This window comes from Mustela lutreola, chromosome 4 (assembly GCF_030435805.1).
Source record: "Mustela lutreola isolate mMusLut2 chromosome 4, mMusLut2.pri, whole genome shotgun sequence".
Classification (NCBI taxonomy): domain Eukaryota; kingdom Metazoa; phylum Chordata; class Mammalia; order Carnivora; family Mustelidae; genus Mustela; species Mustela lutreola.
The window spans coordinates 189,025,434-189,045,433 of record NC_081293.1 but is presented as its reverse complement, the minus strand read 5'-3'; the positions used below and the strand labels follow the sequence as shown (position 1 = coordinate 189,045,433).

The 20,000-nt window shown below is 47.0% G+C and overlaps 1 protein-coding gene across 3 annotated transcripts in view; it reads left to right on the top strand.

Moving 5' to 3' along the window:
- Positions 1–3: 3 nt before the first annotated feature.
- Positions 4–20,000, top strand: part of MKRN1 (makorin ring finger protein 1) — a 34,813-nt gene continuing 14,816 nt past the window's right edge. The window contains exon 1 of one of the 3 annotated variants that reach the window (XM_059172040.1): positions 4–143. Coding sequence is in view for 2 of the 3 variants with exons in the window: in XM_059172039.1 (XP_059028022.1) it covers positions 9,909–10,093 (185 nt within the window). In the remaining variant the exon portion in view is untranslated. Of the gene's footprint in view, positions 144–9,729; positions 10,094–20,000 lie in introns of those variants that run through there. The other 2 variants (XM_059172039.1, XM_059172038.1) reach the window with 2 other exon arrangements.

The following is a 20,000-nucleotide window of genomic DNA, read 5'->3' as shown; positions in this document are numbered from 1 at the left end:
TGACTTTTATGCCCGCGTGTCCTCTGTGTTTGCTGTGGTGAGACAACGATTTTGGCCCCGAGTACATCTGAGGAATTTTCTTGGCTATCAGTTGCGAGCTCCACCACACCAAACTACATCAGAAGCACGAAAGAAATTGGGAGGTAAGGTAAGGCCCCACTGATCTAAATTTGCCTCATTCATAGCCGTGTCGTGTCCTTCGCTGATTTTTGTCTAGTCACTTGTTTACTCTAATTAAAGTATTCTGGTCGGTCCCCTAATCTGAGTCAGGTATTGACCTAAAATGCTGAAGAGAAAGAGTTTGCAAAAATTGTGTTTAGAGGGGGGAGGAAGGTGCCTTCCTAAAGTTGGACGTTAAAAATAAGACTAAGAGGATTTGATAACTACAGAACCAGATTCTAAAATTACTACGTGGGAGATCATTCCTGAAAAAGAAAAGGGATATCTGGCTGGTTCAGTCGGTGGAGCATGTGACTATTGATTTCAGGGTTGCAAGTTCGAGCCTCCTGATGGGTGTAAAAGTGACCTAACAAAATCTTGAGGAAAAGAACATTCTTGTACTGAACTGTTCTTTTCCTCATCGGATTGGCAAATAGCCAAAAATTTGGTAGCTTGTGGGAACATTGAGGCGTTTGCAAATGTGTTCATGTGTTATATAGGCTTTGTTGGTGAGACTAGATATGGGAACAGTCTGTATGAGACGGTTTCATAACATCCATTAGCATGACAAATACCCATACTTGTGGACCTAGTAATACCAGTTCTAGTTTACCCTACAGACAATCCCTCATGTGCGAGATACCGTACATAAAATGTGATGGAAGTACTGCTCGTTACAAAGAATTCAAAACCAGTTCTTGATGGGACCAACCACAAACGATGGGGTATATCCCCCCAGCAGGAAATAATCAAAGTATGCAAAGTAATGGAGATGCCCTTTAGGTTCTGATCATAGAAAGAGTTTCAAATACGCTGCTTGTTAAAAGGCTGTGGGGTCCAGGTGTATAGCCCGCCCCTAGTTTTCTTTTCAAGAGGAGGAAGTACGCAGACAAGGTATTTGAACGTGCATTAGATACATCTGGAAGGTTCCACAGACAAATGAAAAAGCAGTAGGGCTATGGGGGGATGGGCTGGGAGGTCAGGGGAAAAGGAACGGGAGGAAGAGTTAAGCGCATTCCTTGCTGAGTCAGAAACGACCAGGTTGAGCCGCCGCACAAAGAAAACTCATTTTCAGCAAACGAGGAGTTGATGGAGAATGGCTTCCAGAGATGGGACTCCCCGGGAAAGGGTGAGTAGTCCTTTTGTGTAGGGCTCAGAGGAATATATTTAGAAAGGGGAGGCTGTCCCCCGGTCCTAGTACGTAGAGGAGAGGCGGGCAGGAGGGTCGCACATGCACCCTCAGGGAAGTTGCCTCCGTCTGCAGTGTGTTCTGTGAGGCTGAGGCCCCCCTCGGGGCGGAGATGTTACTAGCCTTAGGAGGGAAGATTGTGGGTCATTCAGGAGGTCACACTATCTATGGTCCCATTGGTGCAGGCGCCAATGAGCTCTAGTTCGGGCTGGGTGGTCTGGGCCGGTGGGAGATTTTGTCCCGGCCATCCCCGTCACCTGGGGATGGTTTTGGGTTTCGTTTAGCCTGCATTAAGGGGGAAGCCGGGAAGAGGAGCTCCGGGAAAATGTAAGGCAAAGGTTAGTTCAAACAGGCGGTGGTAAAGGCCAGGTCTTGGGGCCTAGCTGGTGACGTTTTCACCTGATAGCTGTTAAAGAAAATAACATCTTGTAAAAGAACTGTAGCGGCGATTGAAAGCATGGGGAGACCAACTTAAAGATGAGTATGAAAATTTACTTAAATGTAAGTGGGGCAGGGGGAGTGTGCGGCGTGGGTGGGGGAGGTTGATCGGCCTCTGCTTCAAATAGGGCTTGGGCATTCGGGAATTGAAAGCCAAGGAGTGAAGTAGGGGTGGGTTGGGGCATTCAGCGGATGGGAAATTAAGGAAAAACGGGGTCGTGAAGGCACGTCGGCTAAACTGACCTCTAACAGAACTCTTCTGAAGGCAAGACGGGTGATGAGACCTCACTGTAGGCAGGACTGGGGGTGACCAAGGACTTGGCTCCAGGGGTTCCAAACAGACCAGGTTAGCCTCCCAGTTGCTGCCAAAACCCCAAAGGCAGACCGTGATGGTGAAACAAAGGGTTCAATCTCAGGAAGGCCACCACCGGGAGGATGGCAGACTGACCCCTCCAAGATGGCAGGCTTCGAGTGCTGGAAATACTTCTGGTGTTTTGTTTTTTAAATAGGCTCTCTGTCCAGTATGAGGCTTGGATCCTACCCTGAGATAACGAGTTTTAGTCTACCCAATTCCAGATTTATTTAAAGAATACGGGGCAGAGATGGGTGGGGAGCTGCCTGTGGTCTATCGGTAAAGATCAGGTTGATCATTACGTTGGGCTCAATCCTGTAGATTTCAACGGCTCAGGGCAGTTTTCGTTCCCGTGGGGGACGCATCACCAACAGCAAGGTTTGTTGACGGAGTTGAGAGCTGAGCTGGAAAGGAAAACTTGAATCAGAAAGTAAACTGAGGTCAAAATGGAGGTGGTTGAAGTCCTTTCCGGCTTGAGGGGATGGTATTAGGTGAACCAGATCAGATATGGAGGGTGTGGAGGGTTCTGGCTAAAGCAGTTGGCCAGGATTCTTGCTGAAATCAGACAATGAGGAGATGAAAATGGAGTTCCAGAAATGGAAGCCTACAGGAAAAGTTCAGGAGAGCTTTTGGATGTGGTCAGAGAATCTTTGTTCTTTCTACTTCACAAATACTTGTCAGGTGAGTGCATTGTTGGAGAAATTTATGCAGACCACAAATTAACAACAGTATTTGCTACAATTTTACAAATTATGGGAGGTGGGGTGCCTGGGTGGCTCAGTGGGTTAAAGCCGCTGCCTGCCTTCGGCTCAGGTTGTGATTTCAAGGTCCTGGGATCGAGCCCCGCATTGGGCTCTCTGCTCAGCCAGGAGCCTGCTTCCCTTCCTCTCTTTCTGCCTGCCTCTCTGCCTGCTTGTGATCCCTGTCAAATCTTTTTTTTTAAATGGACAAGTCAACTAAAAATTGTGGAAGGGAATACTTAAAAGTCAGGGGGAGTCACAGGCCTGAGAATAATGAACTTTTCTCAGCTATTTTTTACAGGGTCCAAATCTTTCTTTTTTTTTTTTTTAAAGATTTTATTTATTTATTTGTCAGAGAGAGAGACAGGAAGCACAGGCAGACAGAGTGGCAGGCAGAGTCAGAGGGAGAAGCAGGCTCCCTGTGGAGCAAGGAGCCCGATGTGGGACCATGACCTGAGCCGAAGGGAGCCACTTAACCAACTGAGCCACCCAGGCGTCCCCCAAATCTTTCTTTAAATCCGCTTTGGAGGGACCCGGGGTGGCATCGTGATTGAACTGTTGGGACTGTTGGTTTCTGCTCAGGTCCTGATGTCAGGGTCAGAAGATGGATCCCCCTGCATCAGGCTCCTGCTCAGTAGGGAGTCTGCTAGAAATTCTCTTCCTGGCACCCTACCCACGATTTATGCCTGCATGGGCGCTTTCAAATCTTTTTAACTTAAATCCTGCCTGGAAGAAAAATACCACAAGAGTAGTAGCCCTGCTTACTGCCAGGCTAAAGTTTTCAAAGTTTGTATCAGACCTGTCTCATTCTTGATTCCTCCCCCACAGAGGGACAAGCATGATTGTGTCTGGTCTGCAGGTCCCCCTTTCAAATGAAAAGCCCCATTTAGGCAGGGCCCAGATTGCCAGCAACAGCCCCCCCCCCCCAGGGGGGAGGAGGGAGCACCGGACCACAGGCTCAACTGCCTTGAGCTCTCTAAGGGGGTGGGTGTGTGGCTGTGTGATCCTGCAGAGTAACACTGTGTCTGCACCTTATCTTGTTAGATGTAAAGGGGCAAAGTCCTTGTGCTTGTCCTACTGCAAAAGCCTGTTGGGAGGCTCACGATAGAGAAGGTAGGAAAAAGTTTTGAGACCATGGGGGAAAATCTTTTTTTTTCTCTTTGTGCTCCTTCCCCAGCTTTTCGTTTTGTTTTAAAGATTCTGTTTGACTAGAGAGCGACACAGGAGAGAGGGAACACAAGCAGGGGGAGTGGGAGAGAGGAAGCAGGCTTCACACTGAGCAGGGAGCCCAATGCTGACGGAGCCCAGGACTCTGGGATCACAACCAGAGCCAAAGGCAGACATTTAAGGACTGCCCATCCAGGTGTCCCGGTTTTTGTTTGATCGTTTGTTTTTTTTTTTTTTTTTTTTTTTTTTTTTTAGATTTTTTTTTATTTATTTAACAGAGAGAGATCACAAGTAGGCAGAGAGGCAGGCAGAGAGAGAGGAGGAAGCAGGCTCCCTGCCGAGGAGAGAGCCCGATGCGGGACTCGATCCCAGGACCCTGAGATCATGACCTGAGCCGAAGGCAGCGGCTTAACCCACTGAGCCACCCAGGCGCCCCTGATCGTTTGTTTTTAAGATACACTTACTTAAGAGCGATCAGCAGGTGGAACAGGAGACGCAGACTCACCATTGAGCAGAGAGCCCCAGGACTAAGCTAACTGAGCCCCCAGGTTCCCCAACTTTTCCAACTTATTTGTTTGGGGCTGCACCTTCACCCCTCTCTACACATGCCTTGTAATGCAAATGGCATACATAAAGGGTAAAGTTAACTGGTATCCTTGGATGTTTCCTGTACATCCAGTAACTTCTGTGTGTGTGATTGACTGGGCAGGGTTTTCCTAAGTGCTCTCCAAGACCACGTGCTGCCAAGACCCTTGGCTTCCGGGATTGAGTAACTAATGAAGGATGCCTGGCCCTGCCCAGATGCCTAAGAGGACAAGTCCATCAGACCAAAATAAGTAAGACAAAATCCAGTAAGAAGCCTAGACCTCCAGCAGAGACGAGATTCCTGTTACTAGTCTCCTGGATGCGCTGTCCCTGGGGGTCTCTCACTCCTGGCTCCTATTTTGATGTGCCTCCTACATGAAGGTCAGGACCCTCTTACTTAGTCCCCTTCCCCTCCAACCTGGCCTGCCAGCGTCCTGCGGTTGTCCCCTTAAGTAAAGGAGGCCTTGTGAGATCTGAAGTTCAGTCAATCTTTATTTTCAAAAATGTTTTCAAGATTTGATTTTTTATTTGAGAAAGAGAATGAGTGTGAGAGGGGAGGGTCAGGGGGAGAAGCAGACTCCTAAGGAGCTGGGAGCCTGTTTCAGGACTCAGAGATCATGACCTGAGCCAAGGGCAGTTGCTTAACGAACTGAGCCACCCAGGTGCCCCATACAGTGAATCTTTTTTTTATAAGATTTTATTTATTGGACAGAGATCATAAGTAGGCAGAGAGGCAGGCAGAGAGAAGTGGGGGGAAGCAGACTCCCTGCTGTGCTGAGAATGGGGGGGCGTGATCTCTTGAGTCCTGGGATTGTTACCTGAGCTGAAGGGAGGCTCAACCCACTGAGCCCCCCCGCAACCCCCTCCCCACCCCGCTCCTGTTGAATCATTTTAAGTGTAAGTATATCCCATGCCAAAAAAGTCGTATGCCCCCATGAATGGAAACAGTAGCAAATACTAGCCCTTACTAAGGCCAGTGACTGTCCTTGGAACAGTATATGTATTAATATATCCATGGAGGTATTTCCACCCACGAGGAAACAGGCAGTAACTTGCTCTGTGTCACAACTACTGGGTTCACGCACTAAAGTTGATACGATTCCTGTCACAGGGCTTTTCTGCTCATGTCTGACTTGAAGCTTCTGTTTCTCTGACCAGTTGACTGTACCCTCCCTGTCAAGCCATGAAACATTTTTGTTTTAATGGATAGGATCATCTCACTACAGCTTCTTGCAGAATAGTGGAGGAGAATACCCACCATGCCTTTCCTTGGGAAGAAATCCTTTCTCTCCTTACCTTGTGTCTGCCAAGGGTTCTTAAACTGGTCTTGATGCCCAGTCCGTGGAGGTGGATAGAGTGAGGGCTCTCAAGGGAGTCCTCCCCAGCCTGTGGTCATTTCGATCTGGACCTTGGCATTTAACAATGCATTCATAATCTGAGGTGGTTCTTGGTGCCATCACATCAGACCACACAGGATGGTCTTGGCTCCTACAATTAAAGAACCTGGCTATTTGGTATAGCAAAGTTAAATGATCAGTAACTTCTTGAGTGAAGAAATGCATGAATTGCACTTGGGCTGAAATTTTCTCCCAGGAATCAAAAACAGATGATTCTAGTTTGTTTCCTGAAATAATAAAACATCGTTATTCTGTTGGTATGGATGGTGAGCCAAGGCGTAGTTTACCGGAGAGAATTTCTTCCATTATTCTTTGCCAAGGACAGACTGACCGACCCTGATTGGAACCCTGCTTTTATGGATATGGAGGACTTTGAGCAGAGAATGACACTTTCACTCTGGTTGTTGCTGTGTTGAGCAGGGAGATCAGAAATTGAGGACTGAACTTGTATGGGCACATGTGACCTTGGCGACAGCCCTGGGTTCCATCCTCCCATCATAGGACCTCCAGACCAAGTCTGGATTATTCTGAAGTTATGTTGCCCCAGGGCCTTTCCAGGTGTGTTTACTGAGGCTCAGATTTTTTTTTTTTTTTTTTTTTTTTTAAGATTTTGTTTATTTGTCACAGAAATCACAAGTAGACAGAGAGGCAGGCAGGCAGAGACGGGTTGGGGGGAGCAGGCTCCCTGATGAGCAGACGGCCAAATGCGATGGGGGGCTCGATCCTAGGTCCCTGAGATGACTGACCTGAGCTGAAGGCAGAGGCTTACTTAACCCACTGAGCCACCCAGGTGCCCCTGAGGCTCAGATCTTAACATGATCCTGTATGATTCCACTGAGGGCTCTGAGCTAGGCACTAATGTTTCCAGGTGAGGACAGCAATATGGAGACAAAACATATCCCGTGATTTACAAGAGGATTTCCCTAAAATAGAGGAATGACTCAAATTTAAGTGACTATTTTTTTTTTCTTTTAAGATTTTATTTTGGAGGGATGCCTGGGTGGCTCAGTTGGTTAGACGACTGCCTTCAGCTCAGGTCATGATCCTGAAGTCCGAGGATCGAATCCCACATCAGGCTCCCAGCTCCATGGGGAGTCTGCTTCTCCCTCTGACTGCTTCTCCTCGCTCATGCTCTCTCTCAGTGTCTCTCTCTCTCAAATAAATAAAATCTTCTTAAAAAAAAAAAAAGGTTTTATTTTGGAGAGGGAAAAGCATATTCAGCAGTGAGCTTGGGGAGTAGGTGACCAGGCAACCCTCTTAAATTGCATGCTTCCCCTACCTCCCCACCTTTCTTTCTTTAAAAAATGCAAGCTTTATGCCCAGTGTGGAAGTGAGGATCTATAGATCAAGTGCTGCCTTCCCTAGTGAACCAGCTAGGTGCCCCTCCCCCACCTTCCTTTTTAAAAAGCACATTGTTGGGGCCCCTGGGTGGCTCAGATGGTAAAGCATCTATCTGCCTTGGGCTCAGATCATGATCCCAGGGTCCTCGCTAAGTGGTTTGGAAGCTGCTGCTTCTCCCTCTGCTGTTTACCAACCCTGCTTGTGTTTTCTCGCACTGTCCACTTTTTTTCTTTAAAGATTTCATTCATTTATTTGACAGAGATCACAAGTAGGCAGAGCAGCAGGCAGAGAGGAGGAAGCAGGCTCCCTGCTGAGCAGAGAGCCCAATTTGGGGCTCAATCCGAGGACCCTGGGATCATGACCTGAACTGATGGCAGAGGCTTTACTGAGCCACCCGGGCGCCCCTCGCGATGTCAACTTCGTAAAAAGAAAAATCCCATGATTAACTTGACCTGGTAAAACTCAACAGAGACTTTTGGCAATATACTTGCAGTCCCACAGTTAAGTTATGAACTTGCTGCAGCAGAACACACTGCGGCTAAGAAACGGTGGGGGTGACGTGGAAGGACAGTAGGGAGGGGCCTCTTGCAGGTTGAAGCTGGCTTGTAGCGACCAGCAGAAGAGGAACCAGCTGTGGATTTTACTGTCCTGAGGCAGTTCAGGAACTGGGCATCTCTGTGATACTTAGTTTTTCAGGAGGTTGTAGGGAGCTATGAAGTGGACTGGGAAGACTGACTTTAAAAACTGTTACTGAGGGGTACCTGGGTGGCTCAGTGGGTGAAGAAGCCTCTGCCTTCCGCTCGGTTCATGATCTCAGGGTCCTGGGATGGAGCCCCGCGTTGGGTTCTCTGCTCGGCGGGGAGCCTGCTTCCCCCACTCTCTCTGCCTGCCTCTCTGCTTACTTGTGATCTATCAAATGAATAAATAAAATCTTAAAAAAAAAAAGTACTGGGGCGCCTGGGTGGCTCAGTGGGTTAAGCCGCTGCCTTCGGCTCAGGTCATGATCTCAGGGTCCTGGGATCGAGTCCCGCATCGGGCTCTCTGCTCAGCAGGGAGCCTGCTTCCCTCTCTCTCTCTCTCTCTGCCTGCCTCTCTATCTACTTGTGATTTCTCTCTGTCAAATAAATAAATAAAATTAAAAAAAAAAAGAAATGTTTAAAAAAAAAAAAAAAAGTACTGAAAAAAGGGATTAAGTTTTGCAGCCCTGGTGTGGCCTTGGGGAGAAACATTGTTTTCTGTTGACTTTGTCACTGTCCTTGTTCGATGTCTGTAAGGTACATCATGGTCTGATAGCCAGTGGGGAGGATTTTCACTCATAAGGAAGACGAAAGAAAGAACATCAAGGGCTTATTATGAAAAACAGGATTTAAAGAGGCAGTATTTCAGAGGACAGTGGACATGGATGGGGAAATAGGATTATATACATTCGAATTTTCAGTTTTACAAGTGGCTCTAAGCTTGGGGTATTCCCGACACCTCTTGTTACTGTGTGTTCTGTATCAACTGTAGTGTGAAAGGACAGTGTTTTCTGTGGGTTCAAATAATATGTTACTGTTACTTACCTACAGGTAGAAAAAGGAGTAACAACACTAAGAGGTAAATTAACTTGCTCCAAAGGCACATAGCCAGGAATGGGAAAAACAGGGAGATTGGGGAGACAGATTGACCCCAGATCTGTGCTTGGCTACCCTGCTAGTCTCCTGGGTTTAAGATTGAGAACACCCTGGGGGCGCCTGGGTGGCTCAGTGGGTTAAGCCACTGCCTTCTGCTCGGGTCATGATCCCAGTGTCCCCTCTCTCTCTGCCTGCCTCTCTGCCTACTTGTGATCTCTGTCAAATAAATTCTTTAAAAAAAAAAAAATTGAGAACACCCTGACTGGAGGGAAAAAAGTTAAGTGTTGACTATGCACTAAGCACTAGGCTCAGTGACTGCTGTCCTATGCATGTCCCATAATCGTCACAGCAATGCTGTGCGGGGGAGAGGGCCTGCTAGCATCCCATTGGAGGTGAAGAAACAGGCTCAGGAACGGGTATGTATTCCCAGGTCGTTCAGCTAACAGTTGGTAGAGTCAGTAAGTGAAAGGGACAGTCTGGATTCCAACCCCGGTCCTCCAGTCCCGTCCTCCGCTGCAGCAGCCTCTGCTCGCAGAGGGTTGGCACACTTTAAGACTGACTTCATTGCACATAGGAGCATCCTGGTGTGTTGGAGGGACGCGGCGGGGTGGGGGGGCGGTGTAGCGAGGGCGGACCCAGTCGGCGGAGCCCGGCCCCCCCTGCTCCGCCCCTGGGGGCGGGGCTGTCCCGTCCGCCAATCAGGGGGGCGGGGGGCGGGGGGCGGGCCGCGGACGCTGCGGCTCTCCCTCGCAGTTCGAGCGGCGAGAGCGCTCGGAGACGCTACGCGGAGCCGAGGGGAGCGAGCGGGCGCCCCAGTCTCCTTCCCCTCCCCTCCCCTCGCCTCGCCTCGCCGCCCTCTCCCGCAGCCGGACCGGAACTATGTGATCCCGGAAGTTCCGGGGCCATTGCTGTGTGGGATAAACAGTAATGGCGGAGGCTGCAGCTCCCGGAACAACAGCCACAACATCAGGAGCAGGAGCGGCAGCGGCGGCGGTGGCAGCGGCCTCCCCCACCCCTATCCCCACAGTCACCTCCCCGTCCTCGGGGGCGGGGGGAGGGGGAGGCGGCAGCGACGGCAGCGGCGGCGGCTGGACTAAACAGGTCACCTGCAGGTGAGACGCTGCGCGGCCCGGCGCCGGCGCGGGGAGGGGGCCGAGGCTGCGGAGAGGGCGGAGAGGGCGCAGAGGAAGGGGCGGGCGGGCGGAGCGGGGAGGAGGAGAGCGGCGTTTGGCCGCCCCGGCCCGCCGCGCCTGCCGGGCCCGCCCTGCCCGCCCTGCGTCAACCCCCGCCGGCCGCCGCGGGCTCGAGCGCGCGCAGCTCCGCCGCCGCACGGCTCGCCGGCCTCCCCGCGCCCGCAGAGCGGAGCGCCGCGCAGAGGGAAAGGTGGGCTGACTCCTCCCTCCTTTTCATTGTCGCCCGATCCCGCAGTCCCTGCTGCGGCTCCGCGGGTGCGGGGAGGGGGCTGCGTGTAGTAGCGTGCAGCCAGTCTCCCGCAGCCCTGCGGGGCCGGGGACCGGGGCCGCCGGGCGCGGGCGAGGTGGCCCACCTCGGCGCCGTGTCATCCGTTAGTAACGACTGCGCGCGTCTCTCCGCCCCCGCCCCCCACCCGTAGCTTTTGTTATTTTTTCTTTGTATGTTTATCGAGGTTGGCGGTTCTGAGCTTTGTCTTAGAACCGAGTGTCTAGTTGGGGGTCTTCTCCGCCCTAAATTAGGAGCTGCCGTTCCCCCGCGGAGAAGATACTCTCTCCGAAATACATGCATCTTTCCTTTTTCTAAAGAGGGAATCAAAGAGCTGCTCTACTCGGGGAGAGCGGTTTTGTTTGGGTTTGGTATGTCAGATGCAAGTATTTGAAAAATCCAGTGGATGGCGGTTATAGGTACGTGTGTACGCGTGTAAAAATGATCAAGCTGTACATACAGGATGAGTGCATTGAATTGGATGCTACACTTTGATTACTTTGATTCTTTTTGAAGTGATCATTAGCGACTGGAAGCTTTTCTTTTTCTACCAGTTGAGGAAAATGCAACTGGAACCCCGGTTTTCATGGGGGTTTGTGAATTTTCCATGCAACACCTAAGAATTCGTAGTATATAGAATTCTGTAGTATTAACAGTGATGCAGTATTTTGTTCAGGAAATACTTCTAAGGCTTGAATAATCTTAATTAAGCTTACTTCCAGTAGCGGGATGAAGGATAAAAGTTTATTTTAGGTAGCTTCTCATCAGTGGTTTGTAGATCCTAAAAATGAATGGAGTGTGCAGTATCTTAAGGATTTTCAAAATTGCTGTCCATGAAACCAGTTAGAATATATCTGCCTTTGTGTGCTGAAAATAAGGTTCCTTGAACATCTGAGTGCTTTCAAGAACGCCATACAAAGCCTTGATTTTTTAATCTATCCTTTCCACTTTCGATATAGTCTAGCCTTGAACACCCATCATAACCTGGTATTAATCATTCTTACCCATTTGTATCTCTTACCCGTTTGTATCTTGTAGCTGTAACTTGAACTTAACTTCACAGCCGTGCACAGAATTCATTGTCACTTTACATTAGACACTTTTGCCATGTTTCTGGGGTTTTTGTTTTGTTTTGTTTGTTTGTTTTAGCAGTATAATCAGAATTCAGAAGAGCTTACCAGACTAAGCATTCCTCTTTGGTTGCCTTTAGCATCTTCGAGTAAATGCAGGATTGTAGATTTTTCCTGGAATGGAGGGAATTATTTGCCCATAAACCAGTAGGTTTATGTATTTAAAAAATTCACATAGCGCAGTAATCTAATACAGGCTTAGATGTACTAGCTTTTTTTTTTTTTTTTAACATTTCTAACTTTTTAGTGAAAAAGTTAATTTTCTAGAAGTATTTTGTATGTCTTAGATTTTAATACTAGATATTGTTTTCAGATTTAGGTACCAACATGATCTGTGTGTGTGTGTGTGTGTGTTTACTTTATTGACAGACTGAGAGGGAACACAAGCAGGGGGAGGGGGAGTGGGAGAAGAAGCAGGATTCCCGCTGAGAAGGGAGCTTGATGGCAGGGCTGGATCCCAGGATTTTGGGATCATGACCTGAGTAGACGGAAGATGCTTAACAACTGAACCACCCAGGCACCCCCCAACATGATCTATTTAAAAATTTCCTTTTGAGGCGGGGAATATCATGTACGGTATCTTGTATTGTAGAACTTGAGCTTTCTGAGAGCAGGGGCCCTGTTTTGTTTTTTATCTCTACTTAATAAATGCTTAAGTTGGTGGTAAGCCCACACCTGAAAATTACCCACTCTTAATAGGCGCTTTGTCCTGGCAAAGGACTTAGTGATCTGTCTTGGGGACTACCTCATTCAGTTACTAAATAAGCATTAGCGCCTTCAACGAGGGATGAAGGTCTTGGATGAATGCAAAAACCCATTATAAGTATTTTCAGTGTATTTGATAGCAAAATATCCCTCAGGAGAATTCAAAGGTAGGGATATATTTTGTGTTTCTGCTTTCTGTTTAGTGGTTTAAGGCTTTTTTCTTAGACTTAGGACATAGGACATAATGCTCTCAGAAGTTGTTTGGACGACAGGTTTTTTTAATTGCTCAATCCATACTTTCTCACTGGTTTTTATTTTCTTTATATTTCTCAGAATTCTCACTGTGTCTTGTCAGTTGCTTAAAAACTGAGTAACTACGTATACCTTTCCCAAGGAGCTGTATTATGCTGCCCCCACCAGGCTATTTTTCATGTTTTTTAATTGGAGGGATATTCCGAACTACTGCATTTAGTTTCTTTGAGAGTGTGGGGTTAAAATAACACTTCGGAAGCGTAATTTTGGATTTAAGGCACTGCTTTATGAGAGTTCTACAGTGGTGGATGAACAGGTGAAATAACCCCCAAGAATGAGCATTTTTCATTTCAGTTTTTCTGTTCTTAAAGATTTTATTTGACAGAGACACGGAGAGGGAACAGAAGCAGTGGGAGTTGGGGAGGGAGAAGTAGGCTTCCTGGCTGGCTGCTGGGATCATGACCAGACTTAGGGACTGAGCCACCCAGGCGCCCCTCATTTTTTTCAGGTGTATTCGGTATAGTTGAAAAAAAATAAAGGAAATTACTCCCAATTGCTGTGATATACCCATAGTGAAGTTTATTACTTGGAAACCACATAGGTGATTTTTTTTTTTTTTTGAAGGGGTGGCACTGAAAAAGCCCATTATAAAACTTAATTTGCTGCTGGTATTCTGATTTGCCAGGAGACCTATGTGTCTTTAAAGTAAAAAAAATATGTGAACTATTACTTGTATAGGTATTAATAGGAGATAAAAAGGGGGGTAAACCTTGGTCCTCAGCCACCAGGAATTAGCAGTCTAGTATAAAGAATGGTAGGTGAACTCGTGAGAAAATTCCGAAGCAAAGTAAGAAATGCCATAGCCAGTGAAGTGGTGAATGCTACATTCGTTAGCGTTCTGTAATTTCCAGTAAATGCCAGGCAGGTTGTCATGATGCCTAGAGGTACTTCAGGGTATTTTTGCTTCTGTTGTACCCTTAAAAAGCTACTATTAGGATGCTTTGTAATATAGTTCGGCAAACATGCTTAGTTTTCCAGGAGGTACAGCAGTAGGAGATTCTAGTTGATGATATTGGTCTTCATTACTGGACAATGTCTGGAGTCAAAAGATACTCATATGGGAGAGGGCATCAAGTGAGAGCAGGAGGGGGAGGGTCAGGGAGAAGCAGGATGCCCCCCTCTGGTGAGATCGTGACCTGAGCCAAGGCAGATGCTTAACCCACTGAACACCCAGGCTCCCTGGAAGTCAGATTCAAGGTGGAAGGAATCTTAGAAATCACAGGGCCCCAGACAAGGGCACCAGGGTTACCAACTCTGGATTTGGCTCAGGTCTGGAGTCCCTGCCATACCTAGCTCCAGTACCTAGCCCCAAGCTCAGTGGGGAGTTGCCTTGAGATGGTCTCTCCCTCCTGCCCCTGTCCCTCTCTATAAAATAAATTTTTATTAAAAAGTCACTTGGTGGGGGGTGCCTGGATGGCTCAGTGGGTTAAAGCCTCTGCCTTCGGCTTAGGTCGTGATCCCAGGGTCCTGGGATCGAGCCCCAAATTGGGCTCTCTGCCCTGCTGGGAGCCTGCTTCCCTTCCTCTCTCTTTCTCTGCCCACTTCTTTGCCTGCTTGTGATCTCTGTCAAGTAAATAAAATCTTAAAAAAAAAAAAAAAGTCACATGGCCCTTTCACCAAAGGATGCTTCAGTCTAGGCAATGGCATCAAGATTTGGTTGGTGGTTTGCTCTTGCCATTGAAAAACAAAAACAATTTTGATTTGTTTCCTTTGGCTGTGAAATTCTTGGGAGAGGCTTGCCTTTTTTTTATCCATTTTCTGTTAAAACTTAGTGTTGTAGGGTACCTGGGTGGCTCAGTTGTTAGGTGCCTTGGGTCCTGCTCCCTGCTTGGTGGGGAGCCCGCTTCTCCCTTTCCTCCCCCTGCTTGTGTTTCCTTTTTCTGTCAAATAAGTAAAATCTTCAGGGAGAAAAAAACCTTAAATGTTAATTTTTTTTTTTTTTTTAAAGATTTTACTTATTTAAGAGAGAGACAGAGAGAGCATGAGAGGAGGTCAGAGGGAGAAGCAGACTCCCCATGGAGCTGGGAGCCCGATGTGGGACTTGATCTGATCGGATACCAGGGATCATGACCTGAGCAGTTGCCCAGCCAATTGAGCCCCCCAGGCACCCATGTTGACAAGGAGGGATTTTGCTGCATGGATTGTACTCTATTGTGGATATACCAATAGTGTTCATACCACTGAGGCATAAAAGGCAAGAAAAATAAACGGAAAACACAAGAGCATACATACCAAACAACATGTGAAACAATGCTTAGTTTTTGGCAGTAACTAATGAGGGCTTGTATTCTAGTGTTTTCTGTTGATTCTAGGGTTTCTGTGATTCTGTGTCTGCTTGAACTCACTCAGTGTTGCTAGTCTTGGACCCCAGGAATGCATTTCATTGCTGGGTAGTTCTTTTTCTCAGTTTTCACATAGAACCAGTTCCATGATGTAGCTCTCTTACATATATGTACTTTGTCAGGGATAGTGCCCAAAAATGTTGTATTCTGGCTCTGTTACTCCACAGTTATTTACAAAATCTTGCGGCATGAGATCTAGGTGTCTTGCCTTAATCTTTCTTAGCTGATTTGTTCATGTGAATCTCTTCCTTATTCTTTTAGGATTTTTACTTACTTGACAGATCATTAGTAGGTGGGGCAGCAGTGGGGGGGGGGAAGCAGGCTCCCCACTGAGCAAAGAAGCCTGGTGCTGGGCTGGATCCCAGGAATCCTGAGATCATGACCTGAGCTGAAGGCAGAGGCTTAACCCACTGAGCCACCTGGGTGCCCCCATGTGTACTTCTTCTTGTACTGAACAAATGCAGTCTGGCAGGGCAGAGGAAAGATGTGGAAAGACAGATGGACAGATCTGAATGAATGTGCATAGCACAAAGACTCTGCAGTTACTGACTTAAATTCTTAAATCTAAAAGATTGCAGAAATCACCTGAAGGTCTCGTAGCTAGGAAGTGACAAAGCTAGAATTTAGTCTTAAGTTCTGAAGGAGGCCCTTGGCTGGCTTAGAGCATGCAAACTCTACTTGATCTTAAGTGAGAGTTTGAGCCCCATGTTGGGTCTAGAGATTACTTAAGTAATAAACATCCCCAATTCTGATCTTTTGTACTCACTCCCTTAGTTCCAAACAGTCTACTACTAGTGTAGCCTGATTGTATTGACTTACTGGTCGGTAGCTGCGATCCCTTCTCTGGCTCTTGGAATTTGGGGTCAGCTGAAGTTCGTAGATGGAAATCTAGCCGTTGGCTGGGACTGGTCATGTGGACGACAATTCAATGTACTAACCTAATTCTGATGGCTTCCTTGTTTCAGAATCTTCAGTGACTCCTTACTGCTTTAAGACAACTTGACTTAAAAGCCTGCGCAGCATCTGTTCTTTGCTGTCCAGCCACGTCTCTTCTCCCCTCCCCGCTTGTCCTCCTCCTCTTCACTCTTGGTCCTGCATCTGTTCTCTTGTGCTCTTCACTGGGAAGTGCTAATGGTCCATGCGCCACTGTCCATGCCAACTGCACAGTCTTTGGCTCCAGTGTTCACTATCATTTTGGATTCTCCAGAAGTTTTTAACCATCGTGGGTTTTCAACAAGTAAATGCTGGTGTAGGTGTTAGCGGAGGTGTTGACTAAGGAAGTGAATTTAAGGCGCAGCTATATTAGGGAATGGAGCTCCTTGAAGCAACTGATTAAGGAACTCTGAGGTTAAGCGTAGCAAAGAGCATCAAACCCAAGTGCAGCAACTGAATGAAAGTTGGAAAGAGTGAGATTTCAGAACAAATGTGAAACTGTTCTGTTTGAAGTTTTAAGTGCTACCTTCCCAGCTTGGAATCTCTAGATAGTATTATGAAGCCTTAAAACTGAATGAGGGATATGTATCTGATAGGTCACAAAGAAACATTGATGGTATTGACACCTTTGTTGTGTGCTTTTTTTTTTTTTTTTTAAGATTTTATTTATTTGACAGGCAGAGATCACAAGTAGGCAGAGAGAGGAGGAAGTACGCTACGCTCCCCGCTGAGCAATGAGCCTGATGTGGGGCTTGCTCCCAGGACCCTGGGATCATGACCTGAGCCGAAGGCAGTGGCTTTAACCCACTGAGCCACCCAGGTGCCCCTTGTGTTTTTAGAAAAGCAAAAGTTCCCACTGGGAATGAGACAGCAGTATAAACTATATTCAAGCCCTGGTCCTGTTTCCAAAAGGATAACCTATTACCACCTGAACACTTTTTTTTTCTTCAAAGATTTTTCATATTTACATGAGTGTGAGGAGCACAGAAGAGAGGAAGGGGCAGAGGGTGAAGCAAACTCCTCATCATGCAAGAGGCTGTATCCTGGGTCTCAGCGATCATGAGCTGAAGGACTCTCTGAGCCACCCAGTTGGTCTTGGATACTTTCTGTGTACTTGGAAGCAAGATAATACTGTAGCAGTGACGACAGTGTAATTATCATTGGCTTATTTAGTTGTTGGGGGTGTCTGTGTTGATGTCTTCATTTATGTGGTCAAAATTTAGCTGCCCCCCCCTTTTTTTAAATGCTTACAGCATAAGTGTTAGGATGATTAGAGGGAGAGAGACAAGCAGACTCCCCATTGAGTGCAGAGCCTGATGCTGGGTGTGATCCCAGGACCGGGAGAGCATCGGGACCTGAGCTGCCCAGGCAGCATTGCCCCCCCAATTTTCTATTGAGAAACAACTTTTTTTTTTTAAAGATTTTATTTATTTGACAGATCACAAGTAGGCAGAGAGGGGGGACGTAGGCTATTTTGTTGACTGACTACAGCCCCAGGGCACTTGAGGATCTTGGTTATTTTTAACTGTTTCCACCAATGTTACAACTTTGCATGTGATGTATGTGGGGAAACATGAAGTTTCCCTTACAGAAATTCTTCCAGTAGAATCTTTACATTCAGATTTGGGCAGCTGCCTTCAAGGTTTCTTGGGTAAATATGACTTTTTCTGCATACTCTAATCAGTGGACAAGTGGAGTATACATCCTGTTACTCTGTCCACCAGCTCTGGATGACCCGACAGTCTGGGACACAGTGATGCGTCCTACAAGGCCAAGCCACATTGACACTAGGAAACAGGTACTTACCCTTAATTGACCAGCTGTACATAGACGCCAGTTTAGGGAGTTGTGGCCTGCCAAAAATTATTTTCTCTTATTCAAGAGAAAAAGATGGATAGAGGACCAAAGAATTATTAATAAAAAAAGAATGGGAAAAAAGCCTCCTTGGGGAACCTTGGCTGGCTCAGTGTAGAGCATGTGATTCTTGGTCTCTGTGGGTTCAAGTCCCACAGTGGGTGTAGAGCTTACTTGAAAATAAAATCATTGCGGGGGGGGGGGGATAGGAAACCTTACAGGTTGGTGATGGATAGAATAGGTGGTGGTGGTGGTAGTTCTTGATGATGGGGTTATCTATAAAAAATAATGGCCCATATCACTTTCACCTAGAGAAATGGAGATTGCTGCTTGCTCTACTCATTTCTCCCCCAATCCCCACTTTCTGATTTAGTAGATATGAGATGGTCCCTAACTACTACTACTGGTTTTTTTTAAGATTTTATTAATTTGACTCACAAGTAGGTAAAGCAGCCTGCAAGGAGTGGAGGAAGCAAGGGTCCCTGCTGAGAGCCCCATTGGGGGAAGTGGGGGTCGGTGGGGGCAGGTTGATCCCAGGGCCCTTATATCATGACCTTAGCCAAAGGCAGAGGCTTAAGAGCTATCGGTGCCTCTCTACTTTGTATTTCTAGCAAATTCCCAGATGGTGCTGATGCTGCTAGTCAAGGTTCCCTAAGTTCTACTAGGGCATACTCTGATAATTGGTGTTTAGGAAACTACTCATTAGGTATGCATGTCCTCCTCCAAGGCCTGAGGAGCAGTAGTCTGTTAGCCAAAGAACATAATGATTTCTCTTTGCCTCTGTGTTTTCACATGCAGATTTTACCTGAATTTTTCTTAAGTAGGCTCCGTGCCCAGTTTGGAGTCCTGTGTGTGGGGTTTGAACTAGAAATGCTGAGACCTAAGTTGAGATCAGGAGTTGCTTAACCAGCTGAGCCACTCAGGTGCCCCTCTCATGGTGGCTTCTAAAGAAAGGGGTGCCTGGGTGGCTCACTTGCCTCATGACGGGGTTAAGCCCCGTATCTGGCTCCCTGATCAGCTGGAAGCTTGCTTCTCCCTCTCCCCATGCTTGTGTTCCCTCTCTTGCTGTGTCTGTCAACTCTTCTTAAAAAAAAGAAAAAAAAAATTAAAACGGTGTTTTTAAAAAGATCTTATAAAATTTGACAGAAAAAGCACACAAAGCAAGGGAGCAGCAGAGGGAGAGGGAGAAGTATTCCACCGGCTGAGCAGGGAGACCAAGGCCGTGCTTGAACCTAGGACTTTGGGGCTGTGACCTGAGCTGAAGGCAGCTGCTTAACACTGAGCCACCCAGGTGCCCCCAAAATGGTTTCCTGTAGTGAAAAAGGTAGTCTGACCCATTACATTGTTTCTTGCTTCTTGATCTTTCTACAGAGAGAGCTGCCGTTATGGCTAAAGTCAGTGAAAAACAAGATGGTACCTCCCTAGGACTGGAAAATGAGAATTGTGGTCAGACTTAACTGCAGGGTCATGATCACAGGGTCCTGGGATTGAGCCCTGCATTGGGTTCCCTGTTGAGCAGGAAGCCTGCTTCTCCCTCTCCCATTCCCCCTGCTTGTGTTCCCTCTCTTCCTGTGTCTCTCCATAAAATAAATAAATCTTAAAAGTATTTTTTAAAAAAACCTTTAAATTTAAAAAAATTATTTAAAAATATTTTAAAAATTAAAAAAATAGCTGGTGGAGACCAGATTAATGATGACATCAATTGAAATGTAAATTGGACAGGCTTACGGGACACCTTCCTGTGGTACCATTAATGGACAATCTTACCATGCGGTCTTGGTTTTGTGTTCATTCCACATGTTGGTGTAGAACAGGATATATTGGGTGTATTACTAAACAGCACTAGGATACGTAGCATCCTATATTGTACTAGTGTGTTAACTGGTGGGGAGTACATTGGTCATGATTCATTCTCTCTCTCTCTCTCTCTTTTTTTTTTTTTTTTTTTGCTTTTACAGGGGCACCTGGGTGGCTCAGTGGGTGGCTCAGTGGGTAAAAGCCTCTGCCTTCGGCTCAGGTCATGATCCCAGGGTCCTGAGATTGAGCTGCACTGGGGTGCTCTGCTCAGCAGGGAGCTTGCTTCCACCTCTCTCTTCTCTGCCTGCCTCTCCGTCTACTTGGGATCTCTATCTGTCAAATAAATAAAAATCTTTGTTTATTTATTTATTTATTTTTTGAAAAGATTTTATTTATTTATTTGACAGACAGAGATCACAAGCAGGCAGAGAGGAGGAGGAAGCAGGTTCCCTGCTGAGCAGAAAGCCCGATGTGGGGCTCGATCCCAG